This window comes from Amphiura filiformis, chromosome 5 (assembly GCF_039555335.1).
Source record: "Amphiura filiformis chromosome 5, Afil_fr2py, whole genome shotgun sequence".
In the NCBI taxonomy this organism is placed as follows: domain Eukaryota; kingdom Metazoa; phylum Echinodermata; class Ophiuroidea; order Amphilepidida; family Amphiuridae; genus Amphiura; species Amphiura filiformis.
Window position 1 is genome coordinate 52,548,613 of NC_092632.1, and position 27,510 is coordinate 52,576,122.

A 27,510-nucleotide genomic window follows, 5' to 3' on the forward strand; every position below is an offset into this window, starting at 1 on the left:
CTTTTCATCCCACCTACATACACTTTAAGTATAAATCATCAGATTTATAAAGTTTACTTTAGTACTGTTAAATATCAAAAATATCAATTTTAATGATTTGCCATAAAATGTGTATTACATTGCTAATTTCAAAAATCAAAATTATTTGATATCAGAATGACATTCTTCAGTATTCAGAATGCAATTCGATATGTCTGATGTGCTCTAATGTCCCACAAAAAATGCTGTCCAAACGTTCATACCCCAGCCCTTAACTTCATTCCACAGGATGAGATAACACATCCCATAATGCACTTTTAGGTCAGGAATTGGGCAAAAAATGTAATAACACATTGGATTTTTTGTGTATTCACTAGATTTTACACAAACATTGTCAGACAAATATTCACTAATATGGCCACACTCATTTTGATAACCTGTCCTAAAATAACTGGAGAAAAAACAAACAAAAAACTAATACTCATTGTGCCAATTTTTCAATGAAATATAAATATTCTCCCAAACACTTGCTATACTTCTAATGTTCTAATGGAAAAGATACACATTGTCCCTTAATTACATGAAGTATGATCAAAGTCAAAGTTAGTAATATAAAAATACCATGAAAAATACCATGAAAAATTCAAAATTTCACCAAATTCAAAATTTCACCACACAAGCTGATGAACACTGTACTGACCTTGATGCGTGTTTGCAAAGATCAAAATTCTACGGTAGAAATCTAAATGTATATCAGGAAAGGTTAAAACGGTGGTTCACATCGATTCATATGTAACTAGGCTTTCAACCGCACAGTCCTACTACTAGGTCAACCAAGTTGTCTTTCCCTATTTAGATATTTAATGGATGGCCGACTCATCTTTGCAGATTGGCATTTCTTCACGGACCACGCTATTTCACGCTAGAACGGAAGCGCGTTTTCGGTAAGCCCCAAGTTGAGTAGAAAGGGTCCCGATGGCTACAGGGAATAGAATACGTAATTTAATAAAGCAATGATCACTGGATAAATCGTGCCGTTCTTGGTGTCAATTAACAAGCATCGGGATGTTCACAGGTACAGGGTCTCCCTGCTTATCAATTCCTTTATTTTTGTTTTCGCTTCTGTGCACTTACGTACGTACATGTGGCGCTTTAATCACATTGAGCCGCTTCGGTGGTGCATTGGAACATGATTGCATTAAATTGTGAGTTGCTACACAGGAGTTTATCAGGCATGAATAAATCAAAGCTGAGGTATACTTACGATGGTCACTGTAATCGTCAACTAGAATAATTTCTTTGATCATATCTGGTGGACTTTTTCGTAGTACACTGAAAATAAAAACAAGAAAATTATAAGATTAGTCACATACTCTCTGCATATTTTGTGATTTAAATGAACAGTGACATAAATTATGTACAAATAGTAAATCTTCATCCTATTTCCTTACTCAAGAATTGTTAGTTAAAGGCCCATTCAGTGATTTGCTCATTTGGAAAATTATCAAAATCATCAAAATTTTGCACCTTGTTAGTAGCATAGATATGCTAACATAGCCTGCTAGTGGTTGAGCCGAAATAGATGTGTTAGCCTGCTAGCATAGCCTGCTAGTGGTTAAGCCGAAAGCTGTGTATTAACTTTAGACAAATTAAGACATTTTACAAATTACATGAAACTCTAATATCTCTACTTGGTAGAGAAATTAGCTACATTTATCTGCATGGGTATTGTTTTGCTTGTTTTTGGCAACATTTTCATTTCAGAAATACCTAATGACTATTTTAGTGACTTATCCTTCACTTTTAAAGCATTTTATACATATTTCTGAATCTCTGAATGGGCCTTTAACTTAATTTTAAATTTACTTTTAGGATCCAGTCAATGTGTAATAATAATAATATTACACAATATACAACTATTGCAGCATTTAATTTATACCTAAATTATTCATTTCACACCTGTCTCAGTTTCACACTCTAGTTACAATTCAAAATAACACATTTTCTCATAAAGATAAATTGGGCTTTTAAAATTTCAGTTCTGAAACTCATTTCCATTTAAATCCTGTTCCTGATATGCAGCTTGCAGTATATCATTATATCATCTATTCATATAAGTGGGATTTCTCTGATACAGCTCCATAATTTAGCACCTATACTAAAGAATACAATATAACCATTAAACTGCGGCAAAATATACATTAACTTTTCACTTCTGATGTAAGCCTCAATAATTTTGTCGCTTATGTTCTGTTATAATGACAGAGATCAGAATTCATCAATATTTCACCAGTTTTTGGCAGAACAATTACCATGTTAAACTCATACACGAGTGCTCCATCAGAGTTAATTGCTTTTTGCAAAACCCAGTTCTGCCCACACTTAAATTTATTAAGGCAGGAGGTATGGGAGGTGGTATAATCACTGATGTTTGATGAGTAAGGAACTTTGGCACATAAATAGCTGCCATTTAAAGCCGATGCCTCTTCCTGCCCACAATCAATGTTGTCTTTTCAGTGAGTAGGTTTGCCAAATGTATAGCTGCCACTAATAGCTGCCACTTATCACTTTGGTTTTGCCCCTTCCTTTACATGTAGTCAGTGACATTTGATAAAATATGGGGTTCTCATACAAATAACTGCCACATAACTCTCCCTGTGACCATGTGAGTGTCCACTGCACGCAAGTTTCAATTTGTTTCAGAATTGTAAATTTTCATGACCATATTTGGAATCAGCATGAAAAATGCATCAAAATGAGTACCATCAAACCTAGATGGTTCTTGATAGCTCTTGATATTTTGAGAAAATTTCTTAAAAACTTGGAATTCTTATGTTGAAGCCTACAGCTAGCATACAGAGCATTAAGATGTTTCCCCTCTGTACATTTGTCACATATTTTTGCACCAATCTGTTAAACCTGTCATAAATTGGTACATTTGAGCTACCATAAATACTGTTGCTGTATAAAACATGATTCTAAATTGTGCAACCGTGTGAGCCTTCCACACCTGTTTGTAAAGTTATGACCATTTTGGTGAACAATTTTTTAATGTTGGCTATCGTTTTTGTCCTGGTAAATGCAATGTCTCAATTTGAATATTCTAAATTTGCCTTCATTTGGCTTGATTAGATCCCCTACATAATGGCTTCCAATTCTATCACACTACCATACCATTAAGTCCTTCTCTTATTATGCAGTGGCAATGGCACCTGAATCATGTCCAATTCCCAATTCCTGAAATTTATTAGAAGCAATTTTGAAAGTCCAAGGTTCTACCAGATGGACATATGAATCATCGCTGTGATCTTTGCCACTTGGTGTCACAATGATTGATGACACAACTCATCCCTGGCAAGTGTAGGCTTCTGTAACTTTTTCACACTTGAAAGAAATTCATCGGGTCATTCTGGGAATGAATCGTTCCAGTCCAGATCTAATTAAAATATTTGGTTGAAACACCATGATTACTGACAAGGGGCTGTACTACTTATAATTAATGAAATACAGTAAAAATTCGATAATAAGCATATATCCGTAAATAAATTCATCAGGATTGTTCATAATTCATATTTTGCAAATGTCCTTTTGTACAAATCCAAATGTATTTCGGTATAAAGATCTTAAACATACCTCAATGACGTTTCGTACTACACCAACGTCGAGTTCCAGCAGGACGAGGAGTGTGAGAGTTGATCAGTCAATTTGAGAAAGTACTACGGTGTAGTACGAAACATCATTGAGGTATGTTTAAGATCTTTATACCAAAATACATTTGGATTTGCACAAAAGAACATTTGCAAAATATAAAAATAAGCATAATTATATGCCTATTATTTTTTCTTTTAATTTACCAATATCTCTAACAGACACACAGTTAGAGAAGGAAAACCAGGACTTGACCATCATCTTGATACAGGTATGGAGCAATAATTGGGGGTATTCGGTTTCCCTCGGAATGCGAACGAGGCATTCATTGTCATGCAAGCATGACATCGCATGATGGGCGCATTTGAAAGGCGCACTTGATGAGACCTGCACACGATACCAAGATGCTAAAGATGATACGCAGAATTGTTTTCGTTTGTTTCCGTGCACCGTCATCCAGAAAGTCTATGGTGATCTACATCAGAGCAGTGAATCAACACCCTGATCCTCCGCCACTCTATGTACACCCCTATGATTGATCACTCAACTCATTCCTGTGTGGTTTAAGCTTCCTTGACAATGAACCATCATCATGCATTTTCATTAGACTTCTAAAACACACATATGTTCCAATGAAGCAAAACAAGTCATTTGTTGTGCAAAATTAATTCTTATTTTTTAATGCTCTGCATGCTAGCCATAGGCTGCCATAGGCATCAGCATAAAGAGTCTAAGTTCTGAGATATTTTCTCAAAATATCAAGATTGATCTTAAAACCTTTGAAACAATACAAGGCTTGATTGTAATGCATTTGCCATGCTGATTCCAAATAAGATCATGAAAATATACAATTCTGAAAAAATTTAAAACTTGTCATCTGCAGTCGACACCCACATGGTGCATCTTTCCCTGTGTGCAAGCTAGTACAATTTACAGCTATTTACAGAAAAAACGCAACCAGAAAATGACTTGATATTACTCTTCATGTGATAATTTTTATGTTGATGAAAACACAACATACAATTGCCTGTCTCTAAATAGTATTTTAGTGACTAATGACTAATGACTAAATGGAATAGCCCAATTGCCTGTCTCTCAGTAGTATCAGTTTTAGCGACTAACGACTTTACTCATGTTACATAAACCTCCATTAATTATTTATATTGAGACAGAAATGTGACGACACCACTGCTTAAAAATACAAAGGTAAAGGATGACTTTGATGGTGTCAATGTGCAAATGTTAGAGTTCAACAAACTGGATGATGTTGTTCCAAGTGTTGAAATGGTTCACTTCCTGCGACACTTTGCTTCACTGGTACCCTGTGTCTTGCTCTCATTCAAGCTTTAGGGCACAGGGTACCAGCCAATTTAGTTTATTTCGTAGTCTAATGACCAACATGTTGTTCTATATTTTTTATGCAAAAACTAGACTGTACTGGGCTTTCCGCCTGTGTATATATGTTTGGCATCTAATCATATAAGTGCTACATAGGGAGTCATAAGTTGAATTCACCAAAAAGACATATAGGTAAATCAACGCTCAAGTCTACATGCTGCGCATACTCCCTATAGATGAGTGAATGTTTGATCTCAGGAAACTTGGAATTCTTCTAAAGCATGGATTTCAGGTCACTATTTATTGATCCTATACGTGTAGAATTATAGAAACATGGAAATCTGCTTTAATTTTATTTTTATTTCAAGCTAGAACTGTTGATTATTTTGCCCTGCTCCTGATAAACCTTGATTCAAAGTGTTTTGTATGCCTTATGCGTGTAACACATGACAAACACGTGTGAAGCATTGCATGCAAAAACCTGTGCAACACTCAAGCAAAAAGGCACCAATTATCATTCCATTTCAGGCTTTTAGTCGTTAAACACTGCAGGTACACTATTTGCCCTCCATGAGCAACAAACCAATATGGCGGATTTACCAAAGCATTACACACAGGGCAAATCTTGAGTCAGTAATCTTTTATAGGTCTAGTACCTTTGGGCAGTACACACATGATATGTGCCATGACTGCACTCATGGAGGGAGTAAATGGATTATAATAGAGAACTTGCGATTTCCAAACGTATGTATCATACATAAAGAAATTTCATCTGATCAAGACCAGTTAAAACTTATGTTTTTCTGGACGTTTCATCAACCATCGGTTGACTTCATCAGCAGTTTTGCTGCTTTGAAGTGCTTTGTGATATTGAACTGGCAGGCAACTCTAGAAGTTGGAGCAGCAGCATCCCCTGTGTCAAAGTTCTTATGCAACACAGGATCGTACAGATGTGAAAGTTGGTAGGCCCCCTCATCTCTGTTTAGGAGCTTGCTTCCTCCACAGGGGATGATGCTGCTCCAACTTCTAGAGTTGCAGGTTCAATATCACACAGCATTTCAAAACAGCAAAACTGCTGATGAAGTCAACCGACGGTTGATGAAACGTCCAGAAAAACATAAGTTTTGACTGGTCTTGATCAGATGAAATTTCTTTATGTCATGGATAATCTACAGACTTGATGAATTTATTCAAGGACGTGTGTATCATACACCCGTGCAATCTATTCAAAATCACTCTCCTGTGACGCAGTTATATAGATGCACGGGTGTATGATACGTACGTTTGGAAATCGCAAGCTCTCTAATGAACCCATTACACACTGGCACTTTGGGATTGGCATTACGTGTACAAATAAGAAACCTGGGAACCAAGGGAGAACAGTGCCAGTGCATTGATTGGTCACCCCAAGAAATAAATAAAATAAAATAAAATAAATAAAATAAATATAAAAAGAACCACTTACCTGACAACTGTTCGTAATAATGTTGATCTTGCTTCATTATGAAATGTAATTATAACACTAGTAGATGGCAAATTAGATTCCCAGTTTATCTTTTTACATCTGAAAAGAAAGAAAAAGAGAACCACATAAACGCTAAGCAAATTGAGCAATTCTACACAAGTAAATATAATAGAACAATTCATAGTTCGATAATGACAACAAAAATAGCATAGAAACATATAATTAGTGATTGTAAAATTAATTCCACTTGGTACTTGCATTGATCAAAAATTTACATTTTTACATCAAAATGTTCAGATTTGTTTTCTAGACAAGTCTGCTCCCCTAATAAATATGCAGTATTTTCAAATATATTTCAAAACAGATTAGGTTGACAGGTATTTATGATTCAGCCTGCATTTGCAGTAACAAAAAAGCAGTATCAGTAAGGTGTTTATAGTGGGCGCAGATGTGCGGTACTTTGGCGTATAATTCTGTACGGTCAGAAATTGTCCAGAAAACTCCTCATTATAAACACCAACCGCATCGGGAATGTACCATATATAGATATCCTTCTAAACAGATGGCACTTTAAACACTTGAGGAAGATTTTAGTACGGTATTGCTGAAAGTGATACAAATAATGCAGTGCTATTCAGTTATGACCTAGGTATATGGCCACGGTCATTCAGCACATATTATGTGGGGTCAAAGCGTAAAAGTACAAAAATTAACGTTTGACAAAAATTTACACTTTTACAGTATTATCTGCTACATCATTTATTTGTAGATGCTGCATTTTTACATGGGCTATTCCACTTGAAATCCACACCCCCCCATGTGGAATATTAAACTAGTCTTACACAGAGGGAATATGGGTTTAAAATAGAATAGCATATTGGATAACTTCCAATTGAAATACTTGCTCCAGTTGAATATAGGTAAAGCCATATACAGAGGGGGTACAGGTTTCCATTTGAAAAACATACTCCCTCCGTGGAACATATTTCTTAAATCTTAAACAGGGGTAGTGTGAACTTCAAATGGAATAGCCCAATGCCATTTACAGGTGCCTCTCATAACCAAATTGAAAGTGCACCTCAAAGAACTGGGACAATGTGTTGCCTATCGAGTGCCTACATCTGAAACAACAGCTTTCAGCTTTTAAAGTTTGCCAATCAATATTCAACATGGGGTGAAAACTAATACATTGCCTCAGTCAATCAAACAAATGATTAAAATTCATGAGGGCAAAATATTACCCTACATTTCATGGACATGAATAGTTTAGCATGATGAGAATACTCTTCCGTCAATTGTCTAATGTCAATTTGTTTCAACATAGTTCTATTTATTTTCCACATTGCGACCCAACTCTGCTCGCCTTTATTCATACATGATGTCAACTCACTTGCCTCAACAAGGAATTTTACCGGTTTTCACATATGTGACACAATCTGGTCCATGGGGGCCAAAGGAGGCATTTTTGAAAATTGAGTTAGTGTAATTATTACATTATACATACAATAGGCCATCATTTACTGAAAACACCAAAGGTCTAGCATACTTGGTCCTTAAGTTATGTAGTTTTTTTATGTCTATTTTCTTATGTATTTTATTGTTTTTTTACTCCACATTTTTACCTTTATCTCAGTTTCAAATTTGCCGCCTTTGGCCCCCATGGACCAGATCGTGTCACATATGGTCACAAATGTAAGCCTAATTTTGATTTTACTCTTATGTTTTGCAACCTCTAGGCTGTAGTCTTTTGAAATGACACATTACAAAAATTGTTTGTATGTACGGTCACTCTTCACAGTGACTAGGAGTGTTTTTTTAACCCTAATGATGAGGGAGGGAGGAAAGAAGAAAGGAAGAAAGAAGAAGAGAAAACTTTTTTTCTTGTGTGCAGTTTTGAACCACCGACCCCTCAGGTGCCAGTCACGTGCACAGGGATCGCTTGCCATGGGGGTTTACCTTGGCCGTCCAAACTTTTTGTGCCCATAGTTGTGTTCGCATGATGATGCAATCGCATCACATGGGATACCTGCGCTTGCAGATGCTTTGTGACTTGACTTTTTTTATGTTTGTTATATTTTTGTGCTTCTTTATATTAGCATTTCCATGCATATGTGGGGAATCTGCAAACATAAAATCATTGCAAAAATAGAGTCTACTTAAAACAATAAAAAAACTTTCAATTTAACATCTCTAGGCAACTGTGCCAACAACTTGTACTTTCTTGAAAAGCTTAAACACTTTCCATACAAAAATGTTCCAGAGCAGGTCAAAAACCTCTAACTGTATCAAAGAAATCTTTTTACGTCTGATAGTCTATTTAGAGAGTTGATGAGGTAGTCGCGTACCGACACGAGATGGCTGAGTGCCTTTGCGGCCTGGAGATATATGACGATTAAACGGACATTGACAATAGGCGAAGAAGAAGATGAATTGGGAAGCAGACAATTGGGTTATTCTAGTTGAAATCCATACACCCCTTATGGAAGACATGACCTTACTGTCCCACATAGGGGGTGTGAATGTCAAATCAAGTTACCTGAATGGGCGATTCAATTTGAAATCTTCACTCTCTGTGTAGGTAATTAAGGTCATGTCTTCCATAGGGGGTGTATGGTTTTAAACTGGAATGGCCCATTGGGAGCTTTGGGTAAAAAGTCTAATAAGATATGTCTTATTCTTTTACAATTTACATCAGCCATCTATAAATCTATTGATTCTGTCTCCACACTTCATAATGCCATATATTGCGTATTCATGTGCAACTATTTCAATACGTATTATGTTACACCAAAACTCTTCCATGAATGTGTACTGTATCTAAAACGTGCCTGTAGGAGGAATGGGCAAATAAACAGGCAGGCATCAACATTCATAAATCACCAATCAATTCTTTTATCTGTCTTACATGGAAAAATGTTCAAATATTCATGCGAAAGATTTAAATAAGCTGTAGTTTGCAAGTAACATGATGTTTTGTGGAAATTGAACACTAAATGACATTTATACGAAAGGGTTTTACAGGTGTACATTACTAGGCATTATGTAACCTAGTATGCAGCATGTGACCTTTGAAATACTATAAAGTATGAAATGTTTGTGTACGTAAAAAAATTGCAAATTTTGTGAGTAATATGGATTTGTACAATTTTCATACTTTCGTATATCTCTTTCCTATAAGCCTTTAAGAAAATGTACAAATTTTGAAGAGAAAATGATGCTTCTTTTTAAATTGAGAAAAATTTGGCTGCTAAAATATCCTGCTTTACAAAACGCTCAGCTATCTTTCTGTCCCATTCCTTTCAAAAGTTTCAAAAGTAAGAAGTGCTTAAAATAGACCGAAATGTTCTATGTATATTTTTTTCTTCAATCTCAAGACTAACATCAACTAAATAGTAATGCAGATTACCAAATTAATTGAGCCCAATGTGATACAAGCAACAAAATTGGCATATGCTTACCTTGTGGGTCACTTATTTGGAAAAATAAATTAGTCAACGTTAGCCACTTGTGGAATCCCGTAATTCAGGGGTCAAAATTTATGCAGTGGTCAAAATTCAAGGTTATAAATGGGTAAAACTATATTTTCTAAATCCTTATTACAAGAGAAATGTTTTGGAATAGGTTTTAACAAAATTTGAGCAACTTTGAAATTTGACCCCTGTATTTTCCCTAATAAGTGACACACAAGGAGAGTATATGCCAATTCTGTTGCTTGTATCACTTTGGGCACAATTGTGACTACAACATTGATTAACCTGCAGTACTATGTTATAAATGTGAAAAGAACAGATTGATACATGTGTTCAAATATAACATATTATACAAGTAAATGGATGTTTCCAATTGCGTAGATCCCATCATTACAAATGTACAAGACAAGTACAATGTAAACACAGAATTTTACAAGCAAAGAATCAAAACAAATCAAGTCATGAATGAGCCTAAACACAAACACCATACACTCAGATTACCATGGCAATGGCCTTTCAACGTGTCTATCAAGAGGGAAAGTAGTGGACATAACTGTCACTTGTCGCTTAGTAACAGCTAATACTGTTTGAGACTTTCATTACTGATTGTTTCAGAAATTGTTAATTGAATTGCTAAACAGGTAGAATACCACAATGTAACATGATATTTGTTTACTGTTGAATGAATATGTGTACATCTTCTTTATTAGTACAAAGATAAGAAAGTAACTACTCATGAAGTTATTCACTTTGCCTGATAATTGAGAGGTTTAATGCATGCATCAGGTAATGTTCATCTTTCACCATCATCATCACCGCTGTTGTTACAGTCCATTTGGCTTCCTCGCGATAGTAGTGTCCATCCACATGTGATACATGCGTGCTCTAACTTAGGCAGTGCATCTGTTGCGTGCATCGCAAATTGACTGCGCCCCACAGATACACCGCTTGTCATCCCGCATGTATCACACACAGACGATACTGTATCGAGGAAGCCAAAATGGACTATACCGCTGCCAGAGTTGTTATTATCATCATCATCATCGTCATCAGCAACAAGACCTCATCACCAACAGCGGCAGCATCATCAGCTTCAACAAATCAACATCATTGCCATCATTATCAAAATGCTTTTGAAAAAATGTAGGATAGCCATAAGCTGTTAAACTATCGGTTGAAACTTACAAAACCAGTATGACCAATGAGCGTGTTTCTACAGAGCCAAATACCGTTTTGGAAACGGTATGGAACCGTTAATCACTCCTGTGGAAACAGCCTCCAACGCCTTTTTACAACGCCTTTTCATCGCCAACGGAAACCTCGTTGGAGTAGGTTTTTGCCGTTGACGAAGCGGGTAGATTTTCTGTAGAAACAGACCGAAGCGGTAACTTGCCGATTATTGAGTAAAATCAGGCAAAATGGCTGTTAATCAACAGGTTTATTGGACGGACGACATGACAAAAACCTTAATAACCATGATAACAGCCTGGGCAACATAACAAGTCCAAATTATTATGTAAAGCCACGATTTCTCCGTGATACGGAAAAATTCACAGAATTCGGGGTTTGCTCACGGAAATTGGTACCGTAATAATTGCCACAAAATAGTGAAAAAATGTGTAAAATGTCAAACTTTTCTGTTGATTTGCAAAATATAACAAAGAAAAGTGATTATTTAGCAGTAATCAACCAATTAAACAACCCAAAATTAACCCAGCATTAATTCTATAGGCCTACGAATACGATGCAAGATTCTGGCCATACTACAGTAAAGGTATCTAGACAAACAAAATACACTTTTAAAACGGTTTGTTGGTACGATGCAAAGCAATAGGGTAGAAGGACATCACATGACGTCATTCAGATTAAACGGTATGAACACGCCAACAGCAAAAACCTGTCTGTGGAAACAGCAGGTTAAACGGTAAGATAACGGTAAGATAGCGTTATCCATTTAGCGGTAACTTAGCGGAGCGCCTGTAGAAACACGCTCAATGATATACTTCCCACCAATCCATCTAAACATGAGACAACAATGACCAGCACTCAATGTGGCTAAGCTTTAAACTTTTGATGAATAGTGTGAACCTCACCGCAAAGTCATTAGCCGAGCTCACCACTACAAGACATTAACACCAAACTGAAAACCGTACTCAAGTGGAAAAATAAACCTCTTATCCATGATATCCCTTACACAACAGAAAATGCATCTGTGTGAAAGTGAACAGACAAGTCATGGTACAGTGTAACATCATAGAAGCATTCTGTTCATAATAGGAATAGCAAAAGCTATTAGTATGAAAGATTGATGAAAGGGTGTAGCATTATTGGAATGGGATATCATACCTCCATAGATGATATTGTTGGGAAATAACAACAACATAATACAGCCATTTATGAGTCTAAAATAGTCTGAAAAAGATACACAAAGGGAGGAGAGAGATGTACAGACTGACAGACAGGCAGAGAGAGACAGTGAAGACAAAGACACCCACACACAAGGAGACAGAGAGACATGAGCACTCAGAGAAAGAAAAACAGGCAAACATGTAAAGGAGTAAGATGGATATCTCATTTGTGTTTTTAAAGACCCTATATGCAGACATGTGCAATTAAATTGTAATAGGTATCCTTCAATCTCAAATAACAATATAGTTCCATTAGCTGGCACTAGGAGCCACAACATGTTCATCTATCAGGGTTCAGTTCTTTAACCCCAATACACATGTACATTCATTGAACGACCTTTGAAAATTTGGGTACAAAACTCATACTCTGTAACTTGAGGTCAAATTTTGCCCTATTATTGTTTCATTGAGGTTATTGAACTATGCCATTGGGATGCGCCACTGTGGTCCAAAGTGTGGGTAAATACAGCTGGATGATCAAAATGAAGTGTTTTCTCACAATTTATCTTCTTCATGACAAGTGAAACTTCACTTGCTGATATGCTATCTTCAGTAGATAAGAGAAAGATTGATAATCTTGGAGCTTTGTGCGCTATCTTTAGCAGATAGTTGATAAAATAGTATCTGTTTTATCATTATCTCCAGTAGATAGGTGAAAGAATGATAACATTTGGAATACCATGCATGATCTTCAGTAGATAGTTCATCATGTGTTATCTTTAGTAGGTAGTAGATAAAATAGTTCTTTTGTTTCTTCATGAGCTATCTTCTGTAGATAGCAAGTAGATAGTAAATAGATAGCAAATAAAATACCTACATGTATTTTGTTATCTACAGTAGATAGCAAATAAAATACCTAAATGACTTTTGTTATCTGCAGTAGAAAGCAAATAAAATACCTACACATTTTGTTATCTACAGTAGATAGCAAATAAAATACCTACATGTATTTTGGTATCTATGGTAGCTAGCAAATAAAATACCTATATGTATTTTGTTATCTACAGTAGATAGCAAATAAAATACCTATATGTATTTTGTTATCTACAGTAGATAGCAAATAAAATACCTATATGTATTTTGTTATCTATGGTAGATAGCAAATAAAATACCTATATGTATTTTGTTATCTGCAGTAGATAGCAAATAAAATACCTACATGTATTTTGTTATCTACAGTAGATAGCAAATAAAATACCTACATGTATTTTGTTATCTACAGTAGATAGCAAATAAAAAATACCTAAATGACTTTTGTTATCTACAGTAGATAGCAAATAAAATACCTACATGTATTTTGTTATCTACAGTAGATAGCAAATAAAATACCTACATGTATTTTGTTATCTACAGTAGATAGCAAATAAAATACCTAAATGACTTTTGTTATCTGCAGTAGAAAGCAAATAAAATACCTACACATTTTGTTATCTACAGTAGATAGCAAATAAAATACCTACATGTATTTTGTTATCTATGGTAGCTAGCAAATAAAATACCTATATGTATTTTGTTATCTGCAGTAGATAGCAAATAAAATACATACATGTATTTTGTTATCTACAGTAGATAGCAAATAAAATACCTACATGTATTTTGTTATCTACAGTAGATAGCAAATAAAACTAGAGTCAACAGACGCTGAATACAAGCCGCAATTTGACCCCTATAACTTGACCCCTGGGTTACGGATGGGGTCAACTGCTCTTGCATTGTGCTTAGGATGTCATAAGAAATATTCCTGGTGAATTTCAGCTTAATCGAACTTATACATGGATTTTGATTTTTTTTAAATTTTTGATTGACCTTTTGACCCCCTTAATGACCTTTGACCTCAATGGAAAAAAACCTTATGTACACCAACAAAATGCATTGTTCCAATTTTAATTAAGTAATTCTAACATGTTCGGTTGTTGAGATAAAAATTCTTGAAGTTATTTAGCTAAAAACAGGAAGTGACCCCTTAATGACCTTTGACCCCCAAAATAAAAATACCATGCATACAACAAATAACACTGATTCATGTATGATGGTTATATTACTCTGGTCTGTTTACATTTTGAGATAAAAATCTTTTGAACATTTTGGTTTTTGACCGAAGTAACCCCTTAATGACCTTTGACCCCAAAACTGTAGGCATCCTAAAGACACTGGCTAGTAAAGATGCATGTGTGCTAATGGCGACTCTCTGCTATGTAATTTGTAAAGACAGTGATTTTTTGAATATTTTTAGACTTTGACCGAAATTACCCTTAATGACCTTTGACCCCTTATCTGAGCACACCCTATAGACACCGACTTAAGTCGAGTCACATGATATAACCATGTCCTCATCGCATGAAATTTGTGGAAGGAGTAGCATTTTTTGTGAAATCAACATTTTTGGCCATAAGGTCAAGGTCAAAGGTCACAGTCAGGTCAAAGTCAAATGTAAGGTTTGGCCTAGTCCAGTGGTCATTTGGCTCAAGTATGATTGAAATCTGTCAAAGCATAAGAGAGCTAGGGCGAAACGTGGCAAGTCACGCAAAATGTCACGAGTTGCCAGAGGAATTGGGAAGAGACAGAACAAGCCGACGTTCGTCGTCGGCTTGTAATACCTAAATGACTTTTGTTATCTGCAGTAGATAGCAAATAAAATACCTACATGTATTTTGTTATCTATGGTAGATAGCAAATAAAATACCTATATGTATTTTGTTATCTGCAGTAGATAGCAAATAAAATACCTACATGTATTTTGTTATCTACAGTAGATAGCAAATAAAATACCTACATGTATTTTGCTATCTATTCACCATTTGGCTACTCAACACAGGCTCAACCCAGTACATTTGACATCATATTACTTTCAACATGCTATCATAGAATCTTGATCAATCAACTGTTCTTAACATGCTAATCATAGCACAGAACTTTCACTCGTTTCACACAATATTCTGTACATGATTTGTCTATAAAAGGTCAGATTAGATCTACCAAGTAATCTGTGATTTGTCGTCATAAAATGAAGCCACATTGTCTCTGAAATTGCTGAATAAATGAGGTAATTTGTCTTGGTTACATCTCTGATGATAGAATGAAGTGCTTTATTTAGAACATTCTCTGCTCTGCAAGTGCTTCCCCTGAGGCTAACAAAACATGGTGACATTTCTATGGACAAGTCATCCACAAAACAAATTTGACTAATCTGTGGTTTTCTACTAAGTCTAGACATGCAATTCTGGTTCAAAAATAACATTTGTAGTAAAGACCCACACTAACTATTCACTTGGTTGTCGCTTTTGAGGTGCACTAGTACTTCAACCTAGAAGTTGCATGGATATTTGTACCACTACCGTAAAAACTTTATAGTTAACATATGTGCTTACTTTCGAACACTTTTAAAACATGCAAACATAAAGTGCCCCATCCACAAAAGTGTAAAAGGTTTTGAGCAAATCATTGATACACATAATAATTTGTGTCTCAACCCATTATCTCAGTTGGTAAAGCACCGGACTTTGGTACAATTTCATGTTTTCAAAAGCGCTCGATAGTAAGCACATATGCTAACCATCGTGTTTTTACGGTATACCAATGTGTGATTGATCGGGCCCGCAAGAGGAGGTCTCAAAGCTTGAATCAGCCAATATACAACTAATTTGAATTTTTGTTACAAGTGCTGTTGTTGTGTTGTTTTTTGTTTTAGGTTTGCTAGTTAAAATTTTGTTTGTTTGTTTGTTTTTGTATGTATTTTTCATTAGTTTTTATTTTTGGGGTTTCGTTTTAAGGATTTTTAAACATTTACAACTTTCATCTACATGCAATGCAGACAGGTATAAAAATATCAAGATGATAATAATGCAAAAATATTACATGTGGCTCTTTATCAATATGACCAATCTCTTCAAAACTTGCTCAATTCTGTTGATCAATTTATGCAACACAATATTTAGATGTCAACTTCGCATCACAAAAGAAAAATGCTGCTTTTCATCAACGATCGAAAAAGTGCTCTCAACTATACTTGAAAAGGCTTCTGCATTCAACATGTTCAATAAACACTCTCCTTATTCAAAGTTCATATTATGCTTGAAAGCTTTTCCGCATTCAACATGTTCAATAAACACTCTTCTTGTTCATGTCATGAAAATTAATCAGCTTCTAAATATATACATCAAAACTTTGTTTTCGCCAACATCAGTCAAGTGGTCCATTGGACTATTCCATTTAAAATCCACACTACGCCTGTGGAAGATTTTGGAAATATCTTCCACAGAGGGAATATGAATTTCAAATGGAATTAACACATTTGCAGTTCCATTTGAAACTAATCCTCCCTCAGGGGAAGATTCATGTTGAATCTTTCTCAGAGGGTGTATAAAATTCAACTGAGCTGCCTAATGTGCTCATTCCATTTGAAATTCATACTCTCTGTGGAAGATATTTCCAAAATCTTCCACAGGGTAGTAGTGGATTTTAAATGGAATAGCCCATTGATTCCATTATTCATCATCTTCATATATGTTTGACTATTTTCTCTTATATCAGCTGCTAAAATCAAAATAATCATACAAAACTGGTTAAAAATAAAGCAAACAATTTTGTTTTTTCGAGTCAGGTTTCCGTATTTTTCTACCTTGAGTAGTGTCAGATCAATATTGACTTTACAAAGTGCAGACTGGCTTCATCAGAATATATCATACAGAAGTTGAGTGTTTGTAAATCTAGAATATGCGAACAACCAAATCCCTGTCTTGAAATTGATGATTACCATAAAGCTTGTATAAAATCTGGTCATATTTTGACAAATAATATTTGTTCACAACATATGTTTTCTATTTGTTTGTTATTTGAAAATCTATTTCTTTATCACAATCTTCTTAACAGTTCAACAATAAATACAGACCATCTTTTCATAATTATAGGCAAATGTTTACCTCTACAGGGCTAGACAAGAGTTAATTTTCTGTCTACATATGAGATAACTGAATTCCCTATAGATGCTCAGGTTTTTATTATGTGTTTCCAAAGTAACATATATATTCCTCACTATCCCACAGACACATGGGCATATCTGGAATAGATCAATATTTGTTCACAGACTTGGCTTGAAATTCCTTCATGATAACACTTTGAAAACAGCAATAGTTCTGCATGCCAATTCTAGGATATCTTGACTTTACACAAGGTAACATATGTTGCATTCAATAGTCATGTGGTTTCTACTTTTTCACAGGTCAAGTTAGTGGATGGGCTCAATGACTTCACAATTTATGCATTGTTCTATTGCAGCAGTTTCAATACTTTGGGTCGCGACCCTTTTGGGGATCGCGGCCTCTTCCAAAAGGGGTCACGGGACTTGCTGGAAAAAATACATCTCCATGCATGAAAGTGCAGAGTACCATTGTATTGGTCATGTACCCCAATTTTAACTCATTTTAGCAGCATTAAAATTGCACATTTTTATGTGCTTCCCGCGCATTTGTTCTGTTGAAGTTATTCTGGGAGCCGTTCATCAAATTGTGCCCCCTTTGGAAACATGAGAGACACATCTACTGATCAAATTTGCTACCAATAGGTAATGCTCAACAAAACAAAAGTCCTGGAGATTTCTGTCTTCAGTAGATAGCAAATAATTGTCAAAGAAAAACAGAAAGGAGAAAAGATATGTTTGTAGATTGAATATCACAAACAACTGTAACCTGCAAGCAGAAATAATTATCTTCTGGAATTGATACCTTCTTTAGATATGAAAAATGTATTTACATTGTCTATTACTATCTTCTATAGACAGCACTATCATTTTGTCATAGAATATCTGCTACCTCAGCAGCAAATGTGGTAATGTTAATCTATCACTTGAGATTGCTATCTTCAGTAGATAGCACTACAACTTGTAGAATATCTGCACTACCTTAAATAGAAAATAAATGTTACTGGCTCTTGAAATTGCTATCTTGAGGAGAAAGTACTTTGTCACAGAATACCCACTATACAATTGACAACATTCGTTAGAAATAACATTTTGCCCTGTTGACTACTATCTTCAGTAGATAGCACTCCATTTTCTTATGTTAACTTTAGCACAAACATGTTAATGTTTCTTGGAATTTTCAAAAACAAATACCTGCCTCTTAAAATTGTTCTCCTTCAGACAGTTTATTATATAATCCTATTGCATTTAGAAGAAAACATTCAAGCTGATCTTGGCATTGCTATCTTTAGCAGTTAGCACTTACAATTCAAAGAATATCACTTCCTTCAAGCAGAGAAGATATCTTACCCTTCCCAGAATCCTTTGCAACATGATGCATCACCTCATTACAGCAAATGATACCCCTATTACATTATACAGGTTTACCTTTGTTTTAATATTGAGAATATGGGTCGATAGTCAAGAAATAAACATTACTTTGCAAGATATGGATGTCATCTGTTCATCATGTTCATTGTGGTACTTAACTCTCGACCCATGTTGCACTAGATAGCAAATCAGTACAGGAATTGAAAATAAAAATGCATTGTGGGAAGTGTGACAATTTGTCACAGAATACCTCCTATTTTCAGGGAAAACATGAAACTTGTCTCTGTGGATATCCTACTGACTGCATTTTGTCACATCTTCCTTTACAATAAAGCATGTAAATGTTTTTTGGGAATTTTCAAGAGAAAATATTTGTCTCTAGATAGTTGTAGAAAACTGCTACATTCAGACAAAACTTATCTTGGCATTTATCAAAGAATACTACTGTCTTCGGGAGGAATACAGTTGTCTTTTGAAATTGCCATCTTCATTAGTTAGCACTGACTATGTGTTACAGGATACATGTTACATTCAGAAAACAAGGCGGTTCTCGAACCACAAGTTTCGCCATAAATACATGGTAACATCTGAAATTATGATACTATTTCAACGTATGGAAAATATACTCCATGAATATGCTATCTATATACTATATGGCTAAACAGGCTTAATAATACTTCACTATGAAAATTATGCAAAAATGACTGCATCAGTAGGGATTATCAGGCGATGATAGCACCAAGTGACTTCCATGCAAATATACCTTACTAAGAGGGCATCAAGCTTCTCTTGACATTTATTACAGAATTTTAATATATAGGACAGTGTTAACCCATACTAGTTTATCTTTAGAAATTGACCAATTTTGAGTAGCTTATTGTAAAACTAACAAACAGGAAGTTACTTTACAATTTCACATAATACTGGATATTTGTTAGATCTGCTAACAGCTGGTACCCTTTTAGAGTGATTCAATTCAAATATCTGCAGCAAGCTCTTCTCCAATCCCTTTTAGAGTGATCCAATTCAAAATATCTACAGCAAATTGATCATTTCCAATTTTGTGCGTAAGGCCAAAAAAAGGTTTGTCTCAAAGCTTGCGCGCGCGTTTGTAAAATCCCACGATTTGACAAAAACAAATGCTAATTTTTTAGTTTTTTCCAGAAAAAATTGGCGAAAAGCAGACTTTTTCTCAAAATACCATGAAAAAGAGTCGGGAATAAAAATTTTTTTTTAAATCGCATTTCGCATTTGTTTTTAAATTTCTCGTGAGCTTTGAGACAAACCTTTTTTTTTTGTTGGCCTAAGCACATATGTGATGCAATCAAGCAAAATGAGTCGGATGTCGGGAATACTGATTTTGAGATATAGCCAGTAGTAGTATTCAGTTTCCTTTGTATTTTTTTGTTCTGAGCAACAGTAAAATGGCCATTTCTTTAGAACCATAAGTCTTATTATGATGGGGTTTTCAGCAAAATACAGCTCTTAGAATGGCTCATTTAAGGGAATTGAAAACTGAATTTTGATTTTAATCGACATCAGACTCATTTTGCTTGATCGCATCACATATACTTCAACTTGGAAAAGTGAAATTTGTCATTTTATTTATTTTTTATTATTCTTCCTTTTTAAATTCTGGCCAATAAGAATTCCAAATTTGCCATCTTCAGTAGATGAAACCTTCCAAATTGGCAACCATTTTGAAAATATAAGATTGTGAGGTTCTCCACTACATGTAAATAAACCAAATATGCTATATTACCTGATAATATCTCATGCCAAGTATTACATCCGTCCAAATTCATACATTAAATATAGAAAATAAAAGCTTAGCGGATAAGTCTGAATCATTTTTAATTGATTCTATGATACATCACTGTTGACTTGCATGTTAATTTATGCAACTTCCACTCCGCAGCAATGTGTATCCAATTCCAAGGGATGGCCTTGTGTTTCACATCACGTCAACACTAATAACTCTCTCATTTTAACCCCACATTAATTTCACTCTATTCCCATCAACCTTACACTAACCCGAAATTATCCATCCACATAAATACTTCATATACATGTATATTTATATACATATCTGATATTTTTGAAATAAATATACATATTTATCTTTGAAACCGACAAGACATAAAGCATAAATAGCATGAGAATTATGACTTCGTCAGTAAATAGCGTCTCGGAGTAAGCGTATTATGTTTTGTCTGTGCCTAGTTAAGACGAGGTAGGAGGTTACAAGTTGTCGCTTCCACAATATGTTATTGGGCTGTTCAAGTTGATATCCATACACCCCAATGAAAGACGTAACCTTAATATCCCACATAGGGGGTGTTGATTTCAAATGGAGTCACCAATTTTGGTAACCCCTTCTGAAACTCTGTGTGGAAGATTGGAAGATTAAGGACATGTCTTCCATAATATATAGGCAATGTCTTATGTAGGGGTGTGTGTATTTCACCTGGCATAGCTCAATACTGATACTACTCTTGTGTACAATAAAAACACTTGAGCCTCAAAGCTTTCAGTTTCAACTTGGGAGATTTATATGATGAAAAACTTGATCTGCTATCTTATGAAATATTCAATTCTATATATGCCCACCATTAAAGTGCCTGTTTCTTATGTTCGCTTGTATATATTTGTTCTCCAGTATGAAGCACACCACAGTTCTTAATGGTAAAGGCTATTTGCTGTAGAAGTGACGTAAGGCTACCATAGCAATAGATGAATACAATTTTTGACTATATCGCCCTGCACTACAACGTTCATGTGGTTCCTATGCATTATCATGCTGATCACTCGCACCTGTAAGATTAGCATCTTTAAAAAAAAGCGGTATTGTATTCAATCTATGATTGCAGACATACACAGGTGATGAGTGCAACCTGCTTGTAGTGCAGGGTGATATAGTCCAAAATTGTATTCATCTATTGCTATGGTGTACTTAATTAATCCGATTGTGATGTCACTTCTACAGCGAATTGTAAATGAAAAGATCTCTTTAGAATGAATAATACCTTTCAATTTACTAGCACTAAACATTTTCCTATTAAACTTTTATAATAGCACAATTTGGAGACAATACTCTGATGCTTCATAAATTAATTAATATTATGGGGTTTTTATGTCCTGGCTGGGCATTATTAGCAGTTATCTAATTTGCTAACACTGACGGGTTGGTGCCTAGATAGCTATTTACCTCGTTCTAATGTAGTCTGTATTCTGTTCCCATAATCTTAATTGTCTTCATAAATAAGCAGCCTTCATCTTTTGAACATGTTTCCATAAAGAAAAACTACCAATGAAATACGAGAGGCACACACAAACATACATTTGAGGCCTAATGCTTCACTGCAATATTAATCATACATACTTTCTCTTGCATTTTGAATGGCTGCGAATAAGCAAGCTTTTGCTCTTTTTGTTCACAACATACTATTTTTATTGGATATCTATACTATGATCAGCTCATACTACATGTAGGTAAACTGATGCACGCTTTTGTGAATTTACGCGGGTGTAAGTTGGAACTTTATTGACGTACGCAGTAAAAAAAAGCCTATTATGAGCAGATCATAGCATAAGCCTGTGATATATACACACATGAACACACTATGAGGCCTTTCCGGCAGTCAGCACAAATTCACTTAAACTGAAAAGTAATCTACCATCACAGCTTCTAGTTTGCCATCTTGTCATATCTAATCTATCTGATATTGTCATCTCAGCCCATCACTAGCTGTTTGCCTGTTGCTCTTCCATTGACCATATCTGCCCACTACATCTATGCATCTTATACTTTAAGCATGCTAGTCTGTGTATAGTTTGAGTTTTTTTTCATGTCAATTTATAAAAGCATAACAATCCATACAGAAGAATTGTGTAACTCAGGGATACAAACTTACAAATTTTTGAAATTAGAGAAAAAAAAACAACCATTTATCAATTGAAAAACATCATTACAAAAGTCATTAACATCTCTTGAAATTTAAGGTATGGAAAATACGATATCTACGCCTGATCCAACTCAATTTTCAACTGAATAAACAGGAATTTGAAAGTAGGATCCTATCTCCCATATTCACGAGAGCTATTCAATTATGACTTTAAAATGATATTAATTTTCTCAGCAAATCAGTTTAGTATTCAACATTACATCAAAACCACTCACCACAAACATACTATTCAATTTGAAATCTGTCATCCAACTGTGGAAGATTTAAGAAAAGTGGTCCACAGAGGCAGTATGCAGTTTAATCTATATCTTCCCCAATTGTAGTAAGTGTAATGTAAGTTACCCCAATTCTACAAGTATTCTATTTGAAACCCATACACTCCCTCTGTGGAAGACTTTAGTTAAATCTTCCACAGAGAAAGTGTGTATTTCAACTGGATTAGCCCATTTCAACAAAGATTTGTGTTCAATATTGATTCCATTATATTCTCCTAAATCTAGTTTAGTCTGGTGAAATGTGATTCTTCCACAAGCTTTGAAATCAAACTTTAAGTGTGTCAAGTTGCACATGTTGACTGGACATGAACATAGAGGTATCAAAAGGAAGTTTGTTTTGACATACAATTCCATATATGGGAAATAAAAAAAAAATCTAATACTCAACAATTTTGTATTTGAAAGCATTTTTCTTGTGGTAACAAAGATTACTAAAGATCAAATGTTTTGATTAAAATTGATATAAGAAAGTGCAGATGATATCCACCTGACAGGGGTTAAAATGGCAAGTAGAAAGTAAAGTTAATTAAAGTGGGTCATGTTTATTCTTTAGGCTGCGTTCACATAGAAGTATACTATTCGGGTATACGATGCACGTTTTGCAGGTGCACATGTATAGCTTAAATCGAGCCAGGTAATTTCATAGTACCGGGTCACGTAAGAGGGCACTATTCGAAAAGCAGTACACCCGCACATAGTATAGTATAGTGAGAATCGTGCGCGTTTGATTTTAGTGCAGCGTATACCGTCCTAATTTGAAAAGTCAACCATATGTGTGTAAATTTATTTTTTTAATAGATGCACTATCTAATTCTGCACATTAGGACACCTCATTGAATGCAATGTGACCTCAAGAAGTAAAGTTACAAGCATTTAATTAGACAAAAGTTCAGTTTTAAAATAATTTGGCAAACTGACCTACTCGCCTGATTGAATATAGCGTATAGCATATAGCGAATACCGTATACTTTTATGTGATCGCAGCCTTAAAAAGACATCTTGGAGTTAGTTGACTTCTCTGGCATACCAATGTATATATTACTACAGCCAAGTTTGAGCATAACATAGTATTGATGTTTTAAAACAACTGAACCTTTCTGACAGTCCATTGAAAGAAATTCAACACTTTCAAAATGTAACCTGGACATATCAGCCTCATTTTCATGTAGCAAGATCATCAGTTTCAATTCCAAAGCCTACTTCACAGACCTTTATTGTCCTTTCAAAATGTAGCTTTCAAGTCAAGTACTTCTTGATTGATACATGTATGTAGTAGAGTAGATACCACATGTTGTCCTTTTCTTATGTAACTTTCAAGCCAAATGGCATACATTGTACTCTTCCCATATTTTAGCCTCATTTTCAAGAAGTAAGTTCATTAATAACATGATACACCACAAGGAACCTGACCTAAGATGTGTAAAGATACCATGTATTACCCTTTCCTACACAGTAGGCAGGGTTGCCACCAATTTGCAGCCAGAATCACATTTCAAATAGTCAAAAAGTCTCCCAATTATTCTCTTAACCATTGGTTTATATGGCAAAGGAAACTACCCAAAGTTGCAGGAGCCACTGTTGAAAAGTTACCCAATTTTTTTCTTAACCATTCGTTTCTATAGGATAGGAAACAGTAAAAAGTTCAGGGAAGAATCTTCAAAAGTCCCTTAATTAGGCTCCTAAATCACAGGTTTGGCAGTCCTGCCTATAGCTTTCAAGCCAATTGGCAAGTGCTCCCATGTTTCCTGGTAATGTTAAGTTGTGCCCTGGATATTTGAGAAGAGCTTGATAGCTTCAATACCATATGCAATGTAATCTTGAGTGTGCATACAATACCAGCATCTTTTAAGATTTTCAACTTGGTGGGTGAAGTCATCAAAACATCAAAATACACCAAACCCTAAATTGAGTCACAAAGGTACAGTTTTGAGTCCACAGAGGTGAGTCATTGATGTCTTGGTTAGAGTATATGAGACTGTTAGTGACCAACTGAGTCCGAGTCAAGTCTTTGGATCTGAATACTAGGGTCGAGTTGACCCCAAGGGCCAAGTATTGTGTGAATGACCTCTTCCAAAAGGGGTCTTGGGCATTGGGGGGAATAAAAACAAATGCTTGCATGACTTGCCAGGAAAAATAAAAACAAGTGCATCTCCATGCATTAAAGCGCAGGTAACATCTTATTGTGGTCATGTAACCCCATTTGACCATTAAGAATTAAAATCATAAATTTTCGTATGTCCCGGTAAAGTCACTCTGGCAGCCGGTCAACGGGACAACTTAGAAATTGTGCCCCCTTACAATGCTTAGGAAATTTTGCATGGTACACCGCTGATAAGTTTAAGAAAGTAACAGAATGTGTATCATGCTGAAGGTTGTGCCAAATTTTTCTTTTGTTCTGGAATCTGGATGTACTCTCAGTACAAAGAACTGGTCTCCCAAAAGGTCCTAATTTGAAAATGATGTTGCTGCCTGGATAAAAAGCTAACAAAATTTTGACCTGGGCATGATGGAGTTGCAGTAACATCACTGCAACATTTAGAACTCAATTTGTACTGACTTTGTGTTTGATAAATGATCATCATTACACCAAGTAAATGAAATCTTGAGATATTGTACCTGCATGAACACCCCAACCTGTTTAATACAAGAAGCTCTCATCCACACACATCACAACCTACTCACCATACCCAAGTACCAATTGGCCACTTAACCCTTATTTAGGTCAAAAATTCATAGATTATAAACTGTCTCACCTACAAAGAAACATTAGAACTATTATTGCAATATACTTGTGTACACTTTCTGCCATCAGTGTTTGCCCTTTATTTTCCCTGTTTTAAAACCATCATTTGTGGAAGGAGAGACGAGCCAGGGGCTATGCATGACAGCTCAACAGCTGGCTAATGGGCTATTCCAGATGAAATTCATACACCTCCTGCAGAAGACATGTCCTTTATCGTTCACATGGAGGTATAGACTTTAAATGCAGTCACCCCACTGAATTTGTAATACATACTCCCTGGTTGAAAGAGTATTGTCATGTCTTCCATAGGGGGCGTATGGATTTCAACTGGAATGTCCTAATGGAGTTTTGCCAACAGGTCTGGTACCATCAAGTATATAATAAAGGGAGACATGCACAGGAGTACATTTCTGTGCAACATTTAAAAAACATCTTTGCAGGCTAGAGGTGAGGTGTTTAAAAGTGCCATATTTAACTTGATTTATTTAGTGCCCCCCCCCCACAATAAGGTACAGCACCTACATAGATCTTCATAACTTAAAATCTGTCTATATACTCTGCTCTAGCATAGTGGCCAGAGCAGCCTTTCGTAACATTTGATGGTGGCACAGGAGTGAAAACAATGCATGGGAAATAAAAATGTAAACATATAGGCCTACCTGTATAATAACTACCTCAATTTGAGATTCTACGAGGCAAGGATTCTGCCAAGCCATATCCCTAAGCTACCCCCCCCCAATCCCTTTCATTATCTAAGCTGGCAAAAATGAAAATTACCATTGAAACTTTAATTCCTGGAGCAATGTGAAGGAAGCCATTGATAAGGTGAATTATAACTTGTCTGAATAGCGCATTGTTTGAAGATGTATGACTTGACTGAAAATAGCATGTTGCTTGTTCTCATATCTTGTTTACAATAGCATGATCCATCAGCATCGTTTTCTATGGAAGCACCTGGTAAATAATATGTCAGACATAAAAACTTGAGCCTAATAACAATAGATGATCATTATTTATTTTTATCTACCCGAGTAATATAAATTTCTCTCTCCCTCTGGTTTGGACATTTCAAAGCTTTGTTTGGGCAGGTGGGTAATTTTGAATGAAATTGATAAATTATCAGGCCTGGAAAAATGTGGAATGTGGGAAGCTCCTTCCCAGGAAATTTGGAAGATTGGGGGGAATTAAGGTCCTTAAACAAAGAAATACATAGAATATGGAGGGAAATTTTTTTTTTTGAAGGGAAATTTTGATCATCTTCCAGGGAAATGTTCATTTTTTCCAGCCCTGGATATTACATAGTTCTTATGGTTGAATTTAACATCACTATGACTGTCAGAAAATAGAGGCAGAGCCTTTTAAATCAGGACAGTTGGCAAGCATTCAAATAAATCTACGCATAATATGAGTATTCCTTTAACCTACTTTGAATCCAAACACTTAAGGCTAGCGCATAAAGTGTGATTGCATAGTTGCGTTTCCAAGTTGCTGCTGATGTCCTAGTACGAATTGTGTCAGGTCCTGAATCAATCAATTCAATCAATTCATCTAATCTGGTAACAGCTACCTGAGTGAGACCCTGAGTGCCTCAAAGGAGACTTTAATCCTTTCCCAGATCCTTTGCAAAAGCCATCACTGGCCACTTTAGTTTGTGGGCTCTGTTTGAGCACTACATAATAGCACCACCAAACATCATCTTATTTTTGGAAAGAAATGTAAAACTGATTGAAAATCAGACAATTGAATTGCCTGATTTTTTACGAGATTAAAAAACCCCAAACATAATGATTATTGGTAGAAAAGTAACAAACATAAACCCTTGAATGTTAGTCAAGTTGCAATACACATGCTATAATGAGTATGCTCTTGAGTAATGAACCACGATCGAAATGATCACCACACAAAGTATATGGCACTCGAAGGCATACCAAAA

At 35.4% G+C, this 27,510-nt stretch overlaps 1 protein-coding gene across 1 annotated transcript in view; it reads right to left on the reverse strand.

Annotated features, from left to right (window-relative positions):
- LOC140153351 (polypeptide N-acetylgalactosaminyltransferase 2-like) overlaps nucleotides 1-27,510 on the reverse strand; it is a 264,123-nt gene that overhangs the window by 159,911 nt on the left and 76,702 nt on the right. The window contains exons 3-4 of the mRNA XM_072176081.1: nucleotides 6,431-6,529; nucleotides 1,244-1,311 (exon numbers count right to left, since the gene is read on the reverse strand). Coding sequence (XP_072032182.1) covers nucleotides 1,244-1,311; nucleotides 6,431-6,529 — 167 coding nt within the window. The remainder of the gene's footprint in view (nucleotides 1-1,243; nucleotides 1,312-6,430; nucleotides 6,530-27,510) is intronic.